This window comes from Dasypus novemcinctus, chromosome 7, assembly GCF_030445035.2.
Source record: "Dasypus novemcinctus isolate mDasNov1 chromosome 7, mDasNov1.1.hap2, whole genome shotgun sequence".
NCBI lineage: Eukaryota > Metazoa > Chordata > Mammalia > Cingulata > Dasypodidae > Dasypus > Dasypus novemcinctus.
In genome coordinates, this window is record NC_080679.1 from 4497934 (window position 1) to 4517753 (window position 19820).

Consider the following 19820-nt stretch of genomic DNA (forward strand, 5'->3'; position numbering starts at 1 on the left):
TACTGGGCTTTCGTGTCCCCCACAGTGTGGGTAACATGATACTCTGAAAAGCCTTCTTTCTTGTAACAATAAGTTTCTGGATAAATTTTATCAAAGATGTTTCTTAGAGCCTGGCAATGCATTTAAAAGTAAGAAAAAAATCATATCATGATAGTGTGTCCACTCTCAAAAGGTATGTCCATTTTCAAAATTGTACAGTTAACTTTTGGGCATTTCAGGGCATGGAAGGAGATCTAGATATGGCAGAATGTTGATCATTGTTAAAGCCGGATTATATGGGTTTATTATACAATTTAGTTTACTTTGTGTGTATTTCAAAATTTCCATAAAGCAAAAGCTTCTTTTTTTAAGCAAGAGAAAAACCACATTAGAAACCCTGTAAAATCATAAATTTAAAATATCAGTATGAACTCATTTTTTTCTGTTGTATTTTTTTTCCCCCACTTAGAAAATTTGTATTTCTTACTCTTCCTCATGTATTCCAAATCAACAAACAGCTCGAACCAACCAGGATGTAGGGGAACAAAAATGGCCTACACATTCTATTCCTCGAACCTAACTCTGTCCAGACGAATTGCCCAACCACATGAAGGGCCCGGGGAAGAAAAGAACTAACCTAAGTAACTAGGAAATAGGGTCTTGACTGATCCTGTAAGGCCGAAGACAGGCAAGATGTACACATAAATGCTGTAATCTAGAGGGTAAATGCGTTGCTCATATGTACGGGTTAGCAATTCTGAAACTATTCTATGTGTCCACTAGAATTGAACAAATAAGTAAGTAAACATGTTTTAGATGGTAAGAACTGGGTTTCTCACTGTTGGAGAAAGTAGTTAAAAAATAAGGGAAGGAGGAGACTAAACTGAACCTTGTAATGTTGGATTAGAATCTGAGGTATAAGTGTGAAATCATGATTTTAGAAATATAAACAGATAAGTAAATATAAAGCTATGAATGTGCGAGTTAACACATATCTACTGTGTGCTGAGAGGGCCTAGAAACCATGGCAGCCAGTAGTACTGGATCGGTCTAGCACCTAGATCTTGGTATTGTATTGTATTCTAAAGACAGTGCTCCAAAAAAGGAACTAGGGATCCTTGGAAAAATGGTTGCTTCCAGGACTGAGGAACCAGGAATAAGAAAGTGCTAAATAAAAAAAGGGAAGAGAGATGCTGAGAAGGGACTTACTAGAAAAGCACAAGGGCTGACCTGTAGGAGCTGCTGATGGCAAAAGCTTGAGCAACGACATAATGTGAGTATAGGATTATAACCCATAGAATAAAAGAACAATTCAGGTCGTCCATACTGATCTAGATAATTGGTTAAAATGAACAATGGAAAAGTAATAGCTCTCCTGTGCAGTAGAATTCTAATTAATAAATGTGAAAGGAAGAGTGGAAGTTGAAAAGTCAAGCTACGGCAAACACCACTATGGTGATGGGTGCAGCTGGGACCCAGCGGCGAATCCAGTGGCCTTGCACACCCCAGGGCACTTGTTGTGGTCTCTCTTTCTTCTTGGGTCAGCTTTGGTAGTTTGGGCCTTTCAAGGCATGTGTTCATTTCATCTAAATTGTTGAATTAATTGCATAAAGTTGTTCATGATAGTCTTTTTTATCCTTTTAATATCTTCATGGCCAATGGTTAGTCCCCTCTTCATTCTTGAGGTTGTGTCTCTTTCCCTCCCCCTCTGGTTTCTTTCATCGTCAGCCTGGCTGGAGGTTTATCAATTTTATTGATTTTTCTTGAAGAATCAGCTTTTAGTTTCGCTGGTTGTTACTCTTCTCTGACACAGATTTTTGATCTTTACTTTTTTTTTTTTTTCCTGCTTAATTTAGGTTTTATTTGCTCTTGGTTTCCTATGGTGGAACCTGAGGTCACTGATGTGAGACTTCCTTTTCTAATATAGGCATTCAGTGCTATGAATTTCTCTCTAAGCACTGCACATTTAGTTTCCTGTATTTTCATTTGCATTCACTTCAGAATACTTTCTAATTTCCAATTTGATATCTCCCTTGACCCATGGAATATATTATTTACTTTGCAGATATTTGGAATTTTTCCAGATATCTTTCTGTTATTCATTTCTAATTTACTTTCAATTTAGTCAGAGAACATACTTTGTGTGACTTGAATCCTTTAAAATTTATTGAGACTTGTTTTCTTGCCCAGAAGACGGTCTATCTTGGTGAGTGTTGTGTGTATATTTGAAAGGAATGTGAAGAATGCATATTCTGCTGTGGTTTAGTAGTGTACTCTATAAATGTCATTTCAGTCACGTTGGGTGAGAGTGGTGTTCCACGATTCTGTGTCCTTACTAATTTTCTGTTTATTTATTCTGAAAGTAATTGGGAAAAATGGAAACATCCAGCTCTAATTGTAGATTCATCCATATCTCCTTATACCTCTAGTAATTTTTGCTTGGAAGCTCTGTTATTAGGTGCTTAAATGTTAGGATTGGATGCCCTCTTGATGAATTGACCCCCTTATCATTATGAAATAGCCTTCTTTAGTCCTTGTGGTATTCTTTGCTATAAAATTTACTTTGTCTGATACTGATATAGCCATACCACATTCCTTTTTAGATTAGTATTTACATGATATATCTTTTTCCCTCCTTTCACTTTTAAGCTCTTTGAGTCTTTGTATTTAAAATGGGTTCCTTGTAGGTAGCATAGAGATGGGTCTTTTTTTTTTTATCTAATCTATCCTTTCCCTTTTGGTTGCAGTGTTTAGACATTTAATATGGTATTGATATGGTTGGGTTTATATCTTCCATCTTATTATTTGTTTTCTTTTTGACACACCTCTTCTTTGTTCTCTTTTTCTTTTTTCTATCTTTGTTTGGGTAGAGTATTTCTAGATTCCATTATATCTGTTATTGTTTTGTTAGCTCTAGCTGTTTCTTTTTCTTTCTTTTTTATTTTTCTGAGAGGTTACCTTAGGGTTTTCTTCAATTTATCACAGATTGTCTTCAAGTTATGTTATACCACTTTGTTTTCATCTGCTAGGCTGCCACCATGCACTATATCAGAAATGAGTTGCCTTTTACAATGGAGATTTATTAACTTATCAAGTTTACAGTTCTGAGGCCAAGAAAATGTCCAAATCTACCCTTCATCAGGGGATGCTTTTCTCCCCCAAGACTGGCTGCCAGTGATCCTGGACTCCTTTGTCAAATGGCAAGACACATGGTGGCATATGCTGGTCTCCCTTCTCTTCCAGGTTTCATTGCTTCAGCGTCTGGCTTCCTCTGGCTTCCTCTCTCAGCTTCTGTAAGTTCCTCTCCATCACTCTCTGCATATTCATCCCACGCATAAAGGACTCCAGTGGGAGGATTAAGACCCACCCTGGGCCACGCCCTTTTATCGACAAGTGTCTAATCACAAGGTCCCACTTACAAGAGCTTCACACCCCCAGGAGTGGATTACCCCTGAGGACATGATTTCCTGGGGTCCATAGAAGCCTCAAACTACCCACCCACTTCATGTACAAAATAAGACTCTTTCAGCAGCGCACTTCCATTTTCCTCCTCCCAGCCTTGGTGTTAATTTTGTCACACATTTTATTAGTACATATGTTATGAACTTCTTCATATATTATTCTTTTTGGCTTTATCGATTTGCCACGTATTTCTTGTTTTTGGTACTCATAATTCCTTTAGGTCTGTCTGTGTCTCCCTCTGGCATATTCTCCTTCCTCCTCAAGAGTTTTCTCTAATATGTCACATAGCGTGGGTCTGCTGGTGATGATTTCTTTCAGTGTTGGTACTCTGAAAACATCATCAGTTTTGTTTCTCAAAGAATTTTTTATAGTGTACAGAATTCCAGACTGATAGTTTTGTTTTTTAAAATAACTTTTCTGTACTTTGAAAAATGTTTCTCCACTGTCTCATGGCTTGTGTTCTTTCCAATGAGAAATCTGCCGTCATTCTTACTTTTTTTCCTGTATGTGATGTGTTTTTCTTTTTTGATCTGCTTTTAAGATAATGACTTTAACATTGATTTTAAACAATTTGATTATAATGTGCCTTGGTGTTGTGCTCTTCGTGTGTTTTGTGTTTGGAATTTGTTGGGCTTTTGGACCTATGAGTTTATAGTTTGCATCAGGTATGGAAATTTTTAAGCCATTATTTCCTCAAATACTTTGTTTTCTCCTTGCACTGCTGCCTGAAACACTCTAGGAAGCCAGCAGGGCAGTTGTGGTTCATTTTGTTTGTTTCTCTCAGGAGTCACCATTCTGTGCTGTCTGGTGTCCAATGTCTGAAGAATCTGAGTGTCACATATTTTGTACTCTGTTTTAGACGTTTCATGTGGGAGAGTAAATCTGGTCCCTGTTATTGTGTCTTAGCTAGAAGCAGCAGTCTGATTGTCCCAAGGGATGTGTTTAATTGTCACAACTTTATTAAGAGCTCTTGGTTAACCATTAACACCCACAGCACGGGCAGCTGACATTGGAACCCTCACCCTGGGCTCACACTGGCTTGGGAGCTTCTCCGTGGCAGCCCCCAGTGGCCTTGGCGGCACTGCTCTCCCCCTCCTTGCCCTCCTCCCGTCAACTAGGAAGGGGGGCAGTGAGGGCCGAGGGACTTGCTCAGGGCCCCACTTAGTGGCGAGCTGGGATTCAATTCTCAACCCAGAACACTACCAGCTTCATTGTAGTCCTGTGCTCACGACTGTTGGTCTGTATTGCCAAACACCAACTGACTGGAGTTTCTGAAAAGGCCCTTCTGGTTCCACTGAAAGACCCAGAGCTCAGATTCCACTGATAAACTCCGTGCGGATGAGGGCAGGGAAACTGGGCTCAACAGTGCGAGCAGTGGCTCTGTTCGCGGCAGTTTGGAAACTCCATCTTTTCTCCCCACTGGGTTTCTCCTCGGACTCGCTACTTCATCTGAGCCACGGAGAGAACTGGGTGGCTCTCCCTTGCCGCGTGGGCCGCTTTTCAGCTCCCCTGGCGCTCTGCCTCCTCTGACCTTCCTCCTTTGCGGGACAGAGCTGGTCTGCTTACCCGTGGGTCCAGGCATGGTGGCGAGGATGGGAAATGACGGGGGCACTTGCAGTCCATACACGCGGCATGTTCGGCTGCTCGGGGTGTCGTCAGGCTGAACCCTGGGTGCAGCGTGTGCTGGGATTGCCATTTAATTCATGTATGTTCTGTCCTGCAGCGGAACATGTGATGTGCTCAGCTCACGTGCTGCCGATATGTGGGGTGTGACGCCGTGCCAGGGGGAGGCCGGGCCGCCCGGCGCTCCGTGTGTTAGTGGTTTCTAGGATTTGAACTTGGCATTGAGAAACCAGCAGAGCAAGGCGTGTACCCATGGAGGTACCCGGTGCTGTCCGCGATGCCCACCCGCGCCCCACCACCGCCCTCTCTGGCTCTTTTTGGTCACAGGTTCTTTCTGGCCAAAACCATTGAGTGGTTTTCTCTGTCTTGATGTGTTGTCCCAGATTGTGTAATTCCCAAGTGTCCATCTTTCCTTTTATTCCCTTTTATCAAACTCTATCACTTTTTTTTGTTGTTGTTTTTTAAGGTAGAATTCTGTATCAGCTGGACTTTTTATTTATTAGGATTTCAATGTGCCCTTTCTTTTTTTTTTTTAATCCATGGTAGTGTTTTTATTAGTGTTTTTTAGTGCCCTGGTTATAAAATGGCATAGCTTTGAAAAGCCTGTTCCAACCCAATTTTTTTCCATAAGCCCTGATATTTTTAGTACAGAGTCTTGCTGTGTGTGAGGTTCTTTGGGAACGTCTGCATCTTCTTAGGGCAGAAGCCCCTGTATTCTGATAAATGAGGCAGCTGGGGTAGGAGGGGAGCCGTGTCTGTCTTGTGGCCAGGCCCAGGGGAAGCCTGCCAGGCCTGGGAGTCGGCCAGAGCTGGTCCTCAGAAGGGTCTGTGGCCAGCATTGGAACAGACTGAGCCCAGGGTAGGAGCACGGCCCCTTGGCAAAGCCAGGTCTGGATTAGCGCTAAAATACCCCCCACCACGGGGCCTGGTGAAAAGTGCTACAGAATGTGGAGAAGAAGGAATTACACTGAGATGTAGAAGAAGAGGCCTCTGAGAACGGGCTACACTGGAAATCAGAAATTATTTTCCAAAGGTGCTGGCTAGGGGAGGACATGACTTACAAACAGGAGGAGAAGGTTCTGAAGGTGGGTAGGTTGTGAGGAAACAATAATGCCTTGACCGTGAAGAGAGACGGTGAGACTACAGAGTTTGAGGGAGCCAGAGAGAGTATAACAGGTATTGTAGAAAATACTAGCAGGAGTAAGAGAGCCTATCTACAAGATGCCGAGGAACGCAGAGTCCACAACGGCTGTGCCAGCGACGAGACGGCCCGCTCTGAAGGGGGCCTTCTAGCCAAGTGGTGTAGGAGTCCCTGAAGAAGGAAGCTAGACCACGTTTTCACAGAAAGAACAATCAAAAACACAATTGAAAAACATTTCTCTGAACAGAAAGAATACTTCTGTGTGCTGAAAGGGTCGTGTTTTGAGCCAGATAAAGGAAATGAGACTGTCTTCTGTGTGTCTTCTGAAAACATTTTTAAATTTCAGGAATCAAGAAAAAAAATCGGAGCAGAATCCCTTCAGAAGGAAACGATGACAACAACAAAGCCCAGTCCCCTCTCCCACAAAAGTGAATCTGGAAGGAACACAGTTCAGTTGGACTTGGGTTTCTCGACAGTGCTGAGGGGTGCCAAGTCTGAAGATTTTCAGGGAAAAATGCTCGTGATCCAAGACTTTTATATTAAGCCACGATGTGGTTTTTGCATTGAAGGATACGGAGTCGTCTGAGATTTCCCAGAGTTTGCAAAAATATGCCATCTATTCCCTTCAAGAAAATATTTTCTTGCTAGGTGAAATATCCAAGTTCTTAACCTGAATGTACGTCATTGTGTTTTCTAAAGAAATAACGAGATACAGAACAATATTGGTGAAGACAGCGATCACAGAATTCTAGAAAATGCATAGTTGGAAACCCCCCATATAGACAGCCTTAGGAGAGTAATCCTTTAACTAGCGCCCTGGTTAGGGGTCTTTGCCTATTTGGAATAATAGGAGCAGCTAAAACTCATGGCTAATTTAATTAGGGAACGCAGAAAGTCCTGTCCCGGATGTTGAGAGCATCTCGTGCCACTGCTCTTGGCCATGGTGGGGGCTCTTGTGCCAGGTGCCCTCTGTCCCCGCGTCACCTCCTGAAGACCAGAACGGACGCGCTCGGCGTGGGTCTCAGGCACCCCTTGGCCTGGGGTGGTGCCCTGGGACAGGCAGGTTCGTGGGAACAGCCTGAAGTGGGTTAGCTCCTCCAAGGGGGCTGCGGGGCGGAGGTCTGTCCCGGCGGAGCGCGGCAGCCCTTCGGAACGATGGCGCCCGGAGGCGGTCAGGGCGCTGGAGACCCCTGGCTGCGGGGTCAGCAGAGGCTAAGGTAGACTCCGAGCCGGCTGCTTGTGTGGGCAAAAGGCAGCAAAGCCTCGGGCAGATGACTGGCACGCACTGGCCCAGGGCTGGCTTGACGGCAGCAGCGTATGTGCTTTCCTGTGGTCAGTGGGTATCGCTTTCATAATTAGAGAATAAACTGAGAAAATGGTCGTTAGGAAGATGGAAACATTTTTGAACTGTAATGTTAATTGAGGAAAATGGAATTTAAAATTCAGGTCTGTGATTGCAGCCGTGTGAAATATGTATGTCGAGCACACAGGTGGAAAGGGACTATGCAGAAATGAAAAAAAAAGGTGGGGTGGGCGTGGGGTTAAGGTGATTTTTCTTTTAAAGCATTGTCATTCATATTCATTTTATGAAATAATGTCACTTGACTAGAATATAGTGATTTTAGTTGGAGAATGGTCTGCTGGTCCCAGACCCTGGAAGCTAATGGTTAGGAAACTTGAGTGAGGGTGATAGCTCTATTGCTGAGAGTTTTCAACTGGGGGGTGGCGATACTGGCCCCCCCCCAGGACATTTGGAAATCTCCGGGGACATTTGTGGTTGTCCTGGCTGGCGGGTGCTACTGACATCATTTGGGTGGAGGCCAAGGGTGCTGTTAGCCACCGTGCAGTGCACAAGGCAGTCCCCCCGACAAAATAGTCACCCCAAAATGTCAGTAGTGCAGAGGCTGAGAACCCTCCTCTACAGATAGATTTTTTTTTTTTTAAGATTTATTTATTTAATTTCCCCCCCTCCCCTGGTTGTCTGTTCTTGGTATCTATTTGCTGCGTCTTGTTTCTTTGTCCGCTTCTGTTGTCGTCAGCGGCACAGGAAGTGTGGGCGGCGCCATTCCTGGGCAGGCTGCACTTTCTTTTCACGCTGGGCGGCTCTCCTCACGGGCGCACTCCTTGCACGTGGGGCTCCCCCACGCGGGGGACACCCTTGCGTGGCACGGCACTCCTTGCGCGCATCAGCACTGCGCATGGCCAGCTCCACACGGGTCAAGGAGGCCCGGGGTTTGAACCCTGGACCTCCCATATGGTAGACAGACGCCCTAACCACTGGGCCAAAGTCCGTTTTCCCTACAGATAGATTTTTACACGTATGTGTCACTCACTGACAAAGATCCCAAGCAGTTCCTATCCGTTGGAATGATTCCATGTGAATTGTTTTACCAGTCTGGGGTAAAATGAGAGTACAGAACAAAATTCCTCTCTCTCTAGATGTTCATTGTTGCTGTTCAGGTAAAAACTCCACATTGTAACTCATGCTCCTTTTCTTTTTCAGCCCATCAGATTCATCTTTTGAGAGCCAGTGGAAGACTCCGCTCTGCTGTTGCGTTACGTGGTTTACGAGACGTGGCCTGTGGGACTCGGAGTGTGCGAGGTCGTGGCCTCACCTCCCCCTTCCTGTACTTGCATGTGTTGGTGGAACTTTGGAGCTCTTTGGAGCTATCGTTTATGCGGAAGTATCAAGCCCTTCTGAATCGCTTCAAGGCGTAGAGCTGCCAGCAATGAGCTCTCAAAGCCACCCAGGTGAGACCTTTGCCTTCCTTCTCCTGACAAGGGGCTGACCCTGCCTCTGCAGGGAGAGAAGCACTTGTGGCTGTAGCTTGCTACCTGGGTTTTGTTTTCCTTAACAATGGTCCCCATTGTTTTGTGACCTTGCCAGCTGCAGGTTGGTTGTTCTTCCCTAGGTGCAAGAAAAACTGCCTTCTGGCATCTGGGGTGAAGGCTTGGGTGTAGGCTCGAGTAGCAGCCGCTGGTTCTTTGGTGCCAGGAGAACAGAATTGCTCTTTAGCGAGGGTGGTATTTAAAGGTCAGTTTGTGATTCAGAGAGTAAATTTCACCCAGTTGGTTTGTTTGTAAGGATGGCCTTTTGGTCGTCCGGCCACTGGAGCCACGGCAAGCTTGGGCCTGGGCCCCGCTCTGCAGGGCACTGCCCGCCTCCGGCCTGCGGTGAGTCAGGGGCCCGCGACTTCACGCTGCGCTTTTAGTATCTACAGAGATGTTCCCTTCTTTCTGCTTTCACCTGCTCTCATCTAGGTTTCTTTAGTAAAATCTTGATAACTAGCCTTTCTCTCCTGGAGCAGGGTGGGCGCAGATGGAAGGAGTGCTGGCTGAGCCTCCCGCAGAGCCGGGTGGGCTGGGAGGGGTGCTCCGCGGGCCACATCACAGGCCCCTCTGCTCGCCACTGCCCGGTGCCGGGAAGCTCTTGGGGGGCTGGGAGTATCTCTGGGCCTTTGAGCCGGTTAAGGAGGTTGATGGCTTCAGGCCTGCTGCAGGGTGCCCAGTGGAGATGCCCAGAGGTGGTGGTCAGAGCTGCGAGCGGAAGGTGGCTGGGTGTGGTGGGTGAGCAGCAGCCCCCCCTGCCGAGGAGGTGCTTCAGCGCAGGCGTGCCACGAGGCCTGCAGCCAGCGGCCAGCCGGGAGGAGCAGGTCCTCGGCCGGTGTGTCCTCTTGTGCCTGGGTTTCCCACCTGCAGCCGCGGGATGCTCCTCACCCCTTCCTAGCAGGCATCCAGAAGGTTGATCTGCCTGCGCCTCTCAGGGCAGGTTCCTGGCACACAGCTGCCCGTCGGTGCTGGTGCCCTGTTGGTGGCCGTGTGCGCGGGGCCAGCCGCCCTCCTCAGGCGCACCCAGCAGGGTGGCATGAGGGCCGCGGGCTCTGGGTACCGCTCAGCGTGGAGAGCACAGGCCATGATGCTCACACCCGTGGAGCATGGCGCTGCCCGGGCTGGGGCATTTTCGGCCTCGTTGAAGACCCAGCACCTGGTGAAAGCAGAGGCCAAGAAAGAAGGGCCGCCCTCATCTGCGCCTGCGCCGGGCCCGCTCCTTACCACAGGCCTACCCCCGCCGGAAGGTTCCGAGGGGTGGGGGCTGGCGCAGGGTGGAGCGTGGCCACCCCAGGCCTCCCAAGAGCACCCCGGCTCCCCGTCAGTCACCCTCTGCGGTTTTGCTTACGGCCTTACTCCCCATTTTTTCTTTTAAATAAAAGCTGTCATCTGTTCTCTAGATTGCAGGCTCTTGGATCTGCCGTTCTAAGGAGAGCCTGAAAGGCGGCTTCCTAGGAATCGACCTTCATTTTATCCCGGCAGGCCCCGCGGGATGGCTGACACCCCACGGCCGCTCAAGGGTCATTTTCCTCAGTAGGGGCAACGGGAGGGACTGACGTTTTAGAATAAATGCAAGGAGCGTGTTGCCATTTGCGAGGTGGCGGGCTCTGGGGTGCCGCTTTGTAAAAAGGTGGCACAAGATGTGAGCAGAGTTACTATTTGAAGGCGTGAAAGGGGAACAAAAGCCTGGTCAGTTCTTCGTCCCAGAGTGATATAAAACTAAGTTAAAATTTTCCTAAAATGGCCCTGAAATGGTTGACATTTTGTAGCCCGAAATGCCCCACAGTCTTCCTTCAGTAAATATTTATTAAGCCCTACTACGTGCAGACACACCCAGAAGAGACTGACACGTTTTCTTACCTTTTCATCCCGTTATCGGTGCCATTCATTGTTCAGAATGTGTTTCTGGAAAGTTCTTTCAGAATTGACTCTGTCCTTGTGTTCTCATTTCCCCATTGATGTGACTTGGAGATCCGGGGTGCTCTTGCGTCCCTTCTCGCGTGGTCTTCACTTGGCAGAGGCGACACTTGGGGGGGCAGGAGCCGCTCAGCATCTTCCTCCCAGGGCCCCGAGGCCTGAGCCCGCATCTGGGAGGGCCGGCTCTCTGTGCGGTGCAGCAGGGGTGGGGTGGTGGCGCTGGCTCCACGGGCGTCTCGGGGCTCCTTCCTCTCCCACCTCCCTTGTCTCTCCTCGTCCTAGGAGGCCGGGGTGGCATCTGAGACCCCCAGCGGGCCGCCCAGTCCCCCGCTTCCGCCGCAGGGGGTGCCCTGGGCCGGGTGTCTGGGCTGAGTCTGAGAAGGCCCCCACGGTTTGCTGCCCGGCGGTGGCGGCCCAGGGTTCGCTCCTGGGCTCGAGTGCGATTTACGAGGTGCTGGGCCGAGCCCTTCCTGGCCAGTCAGTCTCCACGTTAGCCCTGGATGGCCAAGGCCTGGGGTCAGAAGTGGCTCCTGCGCCGCTGCGGACCTAGCAACGGGCCGCACGAGGCTGGAAGCCTCATTGGTTGTGCTCTGGCTGCACAGGTGCATCTGGCCAGACCAAGTGAGGACCTGCTGCCCAGCTGAGCGGGAGCCCTGCAGGGCTTGCCCTCCCCTGCCCCCTTGGCCTCAGCCTCTGTGGAGCACCGCAGGTGCCCCCACCGCCCCAGAGGCCCGTGGCCCTGGGCACCCGGAGGTCAGTGTCGGCTGCGCTTCCCTGGGGCTCCCCAGTGCCCGGCCTTGGCTCCGGGTGCAGGCCCGGAGGGTACACTCAGGCTCCGTGGGGAGGAGGCGGAGGCTTAGGTGGCCCCGAGCGCCCCAGGGTGCCGGACCGACTCGGCCTGCACCGGAGGGAGGAGGGATCGGAGGCTGTGCAGGGCAGGGCTGGGCTTGCGCTTCGACACGAGGGTTGACGAGCTGCGTTGTTGCCGCACCGGTCAATGTGAAGAGGTGCTAAGCGGTGGGTGTGAGAGGTCACTGAAGCGTGGCGTGGTCGCCGAACGGCACCAGCTTGCCCGTCTCCTCCCCAGCCAGCCGCTGCTGAGCGCGGAGCACATCTTTTCTGGGTGTAAGCACACGGGGGAGTCCTGCAAACACCTGAGTGGCGCACCATCATTCCATGCGTGCGGTTCTGAGTTCTGCTGTTTTTCATTTTAATAACGTATTATGAGCATCTTTTGATGTCAGTATGTATGTGGATCCCCCTCTTTTTTGATGGCTTGTAGATAGATATTTATATCGTTGCAGAACTATTTATAACAGCCCCAAGTTGGCATCAAACAATTATTTACATATACTTTGTACACTTTCTGAGTATCTCCTTGGATAAATTCCAAGACGTAGAATTGCTGGGTCAGTGGGCATGCATGTTTAAAACGTTGTTAGGTTTACTGGAAAAATTGCTCCAAAACTTTGTCTCCGTTTATTTTGCCAATTATAGTTCATGAGGATGCACGTGTTCCTTGGTCTGTACCAGCAGTAGGGAGATTAATTTATTTATTCTTGTCAATGTAGAAGGAGGAAATTTTTGTTTGAGTTCACGTTACTGCGTAAATGGGCGCACACCTTTTGTATGACCTGGAGCAAACGTAATCAGACCTTGCAGATCCCACCCGGGCATTTGAAGAGAACGTGCGCTCTTACTTTTGTGGTCTAAAGAAGCTCTACATATGCAGGTACCATATTTTCAATTACCGCTTTATGTCTTACTTAATATGCATTAACTCATTTAAGTTCTCTGAATCAGTATAGATTTATTCATATTTTTGTCTGCTTGGTATCTGGGAATGGTGTAAAATTTTCTATTAAGATGATAGTTTTGTAAGTTCCTTTACATTGGTGAGAATTTTTGTTTATATATTTCATTGTCTAAAAATTAATGACTGTATTTTCTTGGTATGTTTTATCAAAACGCTGTTGATTTCTTTGACCTAAAAGTTATTTTGTCTCATAAGAGTATTTCTGCCCTGGGTTTCTTCTGGCTAAGAAACATTTCTCCATTCATTTATCTTTAACCTTTCCAAGGTTTTTTTTTTTTTTTTAGGGCTTAACAGTAGAGGACTGGGTTTTTCTTTTTCTGCTGGGAGTTCTTGCCTTTTACTTGGGGAATTTCACCCGTTGGCGTTCACTGTGCCTCAGGCTCGCCTGGCCGGACAGGCCCCTGGTTTGGGTCGTGTGTACTGCTGGCCTCCCCGGCTCCATGCCCCTGCCCCCCAGCAGGCAGGGTCTGCGCGGGCGGCCCGAGGGCTCTGCCCGGTGTGCCCGGCCCCGCTTCTCCTGCGCCTGCTCAGGGCCTCTCAGGGCTCTGCCCTTCCTCGGGGCGGCCCCTCGGGCAGCTGCCACCTGCCGCCCCGCTCCCCCCGGTTCTGGCTCTGCGGGGGATTGGGCTGTGCTGCTTCCCGGCTCACTGCTCCCTCGCGGTGGATTCTCCTGCCTGTTGATCCTGTCAGTTTTTAATTTCTGGGACGTTCCTCCGAGTTTCTTATCGGTCGATGTGACTCTCCTCCTGCTGGTGACCACTGCGCTAAGATGCCCGTTTCTAACGTGCTTCTGCCATGGTCAGGGGTTGGGGGAGGAGAAGAGCTGAAGGCATAGGCATGATTTGCTGCTCTGAGCTGGAAGCTTCTGGCTGTGCTTGGGCAGTGAGGCTGACGTTCCTTCCCCTTTCCCGGTCCCCCTCCGCTTGCTCAGATCCCGCGGCCTCCTGCTCTCCTGGCCGCTGGCCTGCCCTGTTCTGGGTCTCATCAGCCTCTCCTGCCCGGGGCTGTTCTGGCCTTTTCTTTGGCCCGCCGGGTGGCCTGGCTCAGCTGCTCGGCCTCGCCCATGGGGCCTGGCGGGGTGTGCTCCTGGTGCCCCTGCTCCGGGCTCTGCCAGGCCCCAGGCGGGCTTCGGCCGCTCCGGGCCCCTCACATTCACAGTGTAATTTGGCTTTGCCTGGTGATAGAATGACCTTTTATTTGCTGTTCGGCTTTAAAACTCCCTGACGCTGGGTGAGGTATGCATTATGATTTTATTGCCGTTCCTTCTGCCCCGTGCCAGCACCAGGCCCTGGTCCTCTGACGTCAAAGTGCCTAACTGTTGGGATTTTATTGCTCTGAATAACTGTTCCTAATGATGGGAGCAGCCCCTGGAAAGGACCAGGGCCGCCGACTTAGCCTAAAGGGCCCCTCCTCGATAGGGAGAGTGCAGAGAGGTTCTGGGATATTATGCTTCTTGCCAAGCCCTGCTGGGATGTGCAGAGACCGGTGTGGTGAGTTTATTAGGACTCAGGGCCTCTGCTTTGAAGGAGTTGTCCATGGTGCAACCGAAGGACTGTGGACTCCCCTCGTGGCCTAGGAGCAGACAAGGAAGAGCCTGTCCTCTCTGACGGCAGCCTGCGGGCTTCCCATGCCTCCGTGGCCCGTGTGCGGTGGCTTGGTGCCTCACGTGGAAACCAGGAGCTGTCGCTAGGCCACCCTTTTAGCACCTCCCCAGCCCTCCCGTGCAGCTTGCCTTCTGTGCAGTCGCATTTCTGCCTAGAGAAGTTTTTTTTTTAGATTTATTTTTATTTATGTATTTCTCCCTGCCCTCCTTGTTGTTTGCGCTTGCTGTCTGCTCTCTGTGTCTGTTCATTGTGCACTTCTTTTTTTTTTTAGGAGGCACTGGGAACTGAACCCAGGCCCTCCCATGTAGGAGAAAGATGCCCAGTTGCTTCAACCACCTCCACTCCCTGCTTGTTGTGTCTCTCGTGTTTTTCCTGGCCTCGCCTTTGTTGCATCATCTGTATCAGCTCCACCCCGCCAGCCTGTTGTATCAGCTCGCCGTCTTGCGCATCTTGTTCAGGAGGCCCTGGAACTGAACCGGGGCCTCCCGTGTGGCAGGGGGGTGCCCAACTTCTTGAGCCACATCCGCTTCCCTCTAGAGAAGTTTTGACCAGAACGTTCTACTCTGCGGGAGTGAGCTCCCTAGCTAAGGGATTCTGCTGGTCGGCATAGAAGCCTGCGTGACAGGACCTGCTCAGGAAAGCCGTGGGTCCCAGGCTCCCTCCGCATTGGGGGGAGCACGCGTGGCGTTTAGTTAAAAATAGGACGACTGTTTTGAGGGAGACTTTCCTTTTAAGCTCTTGGTTTTCTTAATATTCTGTTCAGGCTGAGATGCTCCCCCTAAAGGCAAGTGGACCGTCTGCTGTGTGTGTGGTCACTGGCGATTTGTGCCTTTCGGAAGCCAGGTCAGCTCTGAATGCTGTACGTCTCCAGGAGAAGGCTCTCTGTGGCCAGGTGGCCGCGCTGGGGGGCCTGTGTCCTCCATACCCCAGCCTCGGGCTGTTTGATTATGGAGTCGGTTTCGACATTTAACTGCCAAGGCTATTGCATTTTCAGGTGGAAAGTGTCTCTGAAAGGAACATGTTTATGGCATTTAAATCGCCCCCTACAATGAATGAATATTTCAGGAGCTTCCCAGTTTTAAGGGGAGAAACTGAATCCTGAGGCCCCAGAACAGGTAGACAGGGAACAAAAAGAGGGTGCTGATTCCCGGCTGCTGGGACAGGCAGGGTGCAGGCCGCGGGGCCGGCCTGGGCAGGGGAACGGCAGAGCCCGGGGCGGGGGGGCGCCTCCAGGGGAGGCCAGGCTGGAGGCGCACTTCTTCAGGAGCCTTCGCCACTTATGAGAAGCCACCGAGGGGCCTGCCCACTTTTGGGGGGCCTGGGCAGCAGGAAGCCAGGCTGAGCCCCGAGGAAGGGTGGGAGGGAGCCCGTCCCGTGCGGGGCTTTAGGGGGCCGAGGGCCAGCCGGCGCTGTTCAGAGGAAGGCTTCCCAGCCCCTGCCTGCGGCTTTCCAGGCCTGCTGCTCCCGGGCTTCTCCTGCGCCCCGGCGCCCCGGCGCAGACGCCTTCGCGGCTTTTGAATTTCTGCTGTCCCCGATTCTGCACGCCATCATTATCTGCCATCTTAATCAGCCAAGGTTTGTTCTGGAAATCATGTAGACATAACGACTTGTTTTTCAACCTACGTTTTTTTTTTTTTTTTAAATACTCAAATTGCGTTTTGTCTTTTAAAATCACGAAGGCGCAGTCCTTATGAAGAGCTCAGAAAATTCACTGTCAATGAAGCATTGATAGTTTGTTTTGGCAATTTTCCGAAAATTCTTATACAGTTTGTGGAACATTTGCATTCGTGTCCTTTTTTTCAAAACTACCATTGTAGGAATGCAAATTTCTGAGTTCTGTGGCGCTGAATGTTGGATGATTACTGATATTGAAATTTCCGAATGAACTACCGGTATGAATTTGGCATAGAAAACCTGCTGGGAGGATCGTCAGCCACCATTGAGAGAGCTCGGCGTGTGGCACAGAAGGGCCGTAATTGAGGAGCCGGTGGGCGGAGCTGGTTGTGGGCAGGTGTGCAGGTGGACAGGTGTGCAGCCGCCTCCCGGACGCATCGGTTCTTGGTATTTCCTTGAGGGATAGAAAGACTCGGCATGGTATAAAGAAGATCTGGCTCTATTTACCGTCCATGTTTTCAGCTTGTCATAAGAAGTCAACATTGATTACTTGCTTACTTCAGATCGAACCGTCCAGTACCTCGAAGAGACCAAAGTGAACAGACTGGCTTTGGATCTTGCGGTTATTTCGCTGGTTTTGCCTGAGCTCCCTGGAAGTGAGCTGGAAGGCATTGTTTCCATTTTAAAGATGAGAAAACCAAGACTTAACTGCTGTCAGTTGGCTGGCCTGCGCTCAGGCAGCCAGTCAGAGGCCACCCTGGAACGAGGACTGGTCATCGTGCTTTGGGGAACAGGAGCCTTTGCCGGCAGGACACTGGGCACGCACGCGGCTGGCATGGTGCTCCCGCGTGGTGTAGGGTTCGTGCCCTGTGAGAGGGGGAAGGCAGGGAGCCCTGGCAGTCCCCGGAGGATGTGAGGTCAGGGGAGGCTTTGCCACCGGAAGGACCTGTGAGCGGAGTCCTGCCCGCCCAGGGGGGCAGGAGGGAGCCTGAGGGTGGAGTGTGATGGGGCTGCGGGTGGGTTTCGGGCCTGTGCCGCTGGGATCCTGTCACCTGCTGGCTCACAGGCCTGGCCGCAGGTTGGAGAAAGGCCCCAGGGGCCTCTCTGCCCCCTGCCTGCCTCTCTGGGGACGTGTGCTTTCTGGTACGGTCTGTTTAAGCCAGTGTGGTGGTTGCTGTCGTGGGATTCTTGGCTTTTGCATTGCCTGGAACGAGTCTTGCGTTATTTATGAACTTTTCTTAGTTGGGGTTGCAGGAGCCAACTGGGTGACTTGTACCAGGTGAATTTGGGTTCAAACTCATGTTTACTTACACATAACCTTCTATTTGCTTATTTCATGAGAAGATGTTTAAAAACTGGACACTCGTAGGAAAATCGAGATTAGGAAAAATTGAGACAACTAAACTTTTTTCTGGCTTTCTGGTTTTAATTTGTTTTGCTTTTAGCCACTCGATCAGTAAGACATTAGGAATATTGGCCTTTAAAAAGGTGTAATAAACAGTGAGTGAAAGGTTGAACGGAAACCTTACAGTATCATTTTCTTATCTGCCCCGTCTCTTTCCCCTGTTCTACAAAAGGGAATAGGCTCCAGCAGATCTAGTGCTTCAGTGCGCTGGGATGGCGGTCCCCGCCGGGGCGGCCTGTGCCCCTCCGCTGCCCATCGCCCGCTAGGACCATGTGCCCAGCCACCCTCCAGTGGCTGTCCTGATGGACTGAGGCTGTCTCTCTCCCGCCAGCCCCCCTCGTTCTCCCCTCTGCCCTCTCTGCCCTCTCTGCCCGGCGCGCTCTCACTGCTCAAACACAGTAAACCTCACTTGGAAGTAGAAGGTTCCACGCTGCAGTACAAGTTAAGGGCTTTTGGAATTGTAACATGAAAAAAATGTTTCAAATTATTAATACTGTATACTTTTGAAAGGTAGTAATAAAGTTTGCTTCGAAGTGATATATATTTTAAAAATAAAGTATACAGATGACTTAAACATTTGTGTTGCATTTGAAATAACATTTTTAAAGAATTATGTGAAAGTTGGTTTTAGTGTCTTTAGTCCGTGGCCACTAACTGGGGGAGTTTGTTTTCCCATGCCACGTTCTCATAAGGTTCCAGTTAGCTATGACTCAGCATTCGCTTTCTTTTGGGAAGAGAGTCATTGTTAGGCCACTGCCTTCAGAGCTCTGCAGAGAAAGAAGTTTTAATGATTGGCGACAGTTTTTCCCTTAAAGTCCTGGGTCACGTTTTCAGAAGATTGCTCTCTAAGATGTGGTTGTTTTGGCACTAAAGCCTAGAGAATACATTACAGGAGCTAAAGGGTGCCTCTTGGTGTTCTTGCTTTCATTTTCATGGTTTTATTACTTTCTGAATTACACGTGAATTTTTCCTGGGCCTCCCTCTGCTGCAACTGGGTTTTCATTGTGACTGCGTTTCTCACCATCTTGTTGATTCAGTGGGGTTCGTGAAATGCTGCTGGGGCTACAGGGAAGGCCCCTCGAGGCAGGTTTCTGCACACTGGGACTTGCTAGACGTCCTCTGAGGAAACTGTGCCAGGCTTGTCACCTCCGTTAGAGCCAGGGTGCGTTAGGAGAGGGACCCCTCTAGTGCCGAATGCTCGATCTGAATTCTCAACGCCCCTCAGTTCACGTGCAGGTGGCTCTATTCCACATCAGGGGCCGGTGGGCGGGTGCTCAGAGCCGGGCCCGCCCGGTGCAGGGACGCACGGGCACGAACTACTCGCTGCCCTTTCTGCGCTCGCGGAGGCGCCGGCCAGCGCCATCTTGGCTGGAACGCCTGCGCGGCCTGGACGTGGCTGTGCGGGAGCGAAGGTGCCTGCGCGTGCGCCTCCATAGTGCTGCCTTATTTTAGTCTCTTTGGGGGTTGCCAGTAAGGGGTGGAGGGTGGAGTTAATTTTTTTTCTTTGGTGCTAGTGGATAAAAAGGCGTTTTGGAAATTTCAAGAAGGTGCTGTGGGAAACTGGAGACCTGGAAAGCAGCGCTTTTCTTTGGGAAGTTTTAGCAGTAGGGCTTATTTTCTGCAGTGCCTGGTGCTTTGTGGAGGGCAGAGGGAGGAGTTCAGGGCACCCCTCATGGGTATGTAAGGGGTGTCTGCCTTCTCTGGCCCAGTGGCAGTGAACTTTTGGAAATTTCGAGAAGGTGCTGTGGGAAACTGGAGACCTGGAAAGCAGCGCTTTTCTTTGGGAAGTTTTAGCAGTAGGGCTTATTTTCTGCAGTGCCTGGTGCTTTGTGGAGGGCAGAGGGAGGAGTTCAGGGCACCCCTCATGGGTATGTAAGGGGTGTCTGCCTTCTCTGGCCCAGTGGCAGTGAACTTGGGGTGCTGGGAGCCAGGTAGGCTCAATGGCTGGCAAGGGGCACGGCCTTCAGTGGCCTTCATCTCCAGCTGTCTCCAGAGCCCCAGGAAGGGGCCAGCAGGCCCTCGCGGAGCTGCTCACCAGCTGCAGGGCAGAGGCTGGACGGCAGTCCACGTCATCATCCCAGGGCCCTTGATGTTTGCAGAGGGCTCTTCTCTAGAAGGGGTGCTTTTCTAGATGTGCGTCTAGCATTCGTGTCCCCAGAGGCTGTTTTGGAGAGGAGGTGTTTGTCTCCATTCCCAGGCAGTTACCAGGGAAACATGAAGGGTGAGGCTGTGTGATGGCTGGGGGGACACAAGCCCGTCTGGGGAGGGGGTGCTAAAACGCCCTCATGCCTTCGTCTCCCAAGGGCCTATGGGCACTTCGGTGGCAGCTCAGAGGTCGGAACTCTGCGGCTGCTGAGAACAGTCAGATTGTCTGGTGCCCATCTTATGGGATTTGGCTCTTTTCTTTTATTCCCCATTCCTCAGGAGCAT

The 19820-nt window shown here is 50.2% G+C and overlaps 1 protein-coding gene across 4 annotated transcripts in view; it reads left to right on the top strand.

Moving 5' to 3' along the window:
* Positions 1-19820, top strand: part of HDAC4 (histone deacetylase 4) — a 325560-nt gene that overhangs the window by 33522 nt on the left and 272218 nt on the right. For all 4 annotated transcript variants that reach the window (XM_058299783.2, XM_058299785.2, XM_058299784.2 and 1 more), the window contains exon 2: positions 8709-8956. In XM_058299783.2, coding sequence (XP_058155766.1) covers positions 8935-8956 — 22 coding nt within the window. In that variant the 5' untranslated portion in view covers positions 8709-8934. The remainder of the gene's footprint in view (positions 1-8708; positions 8957-19820) is intronic.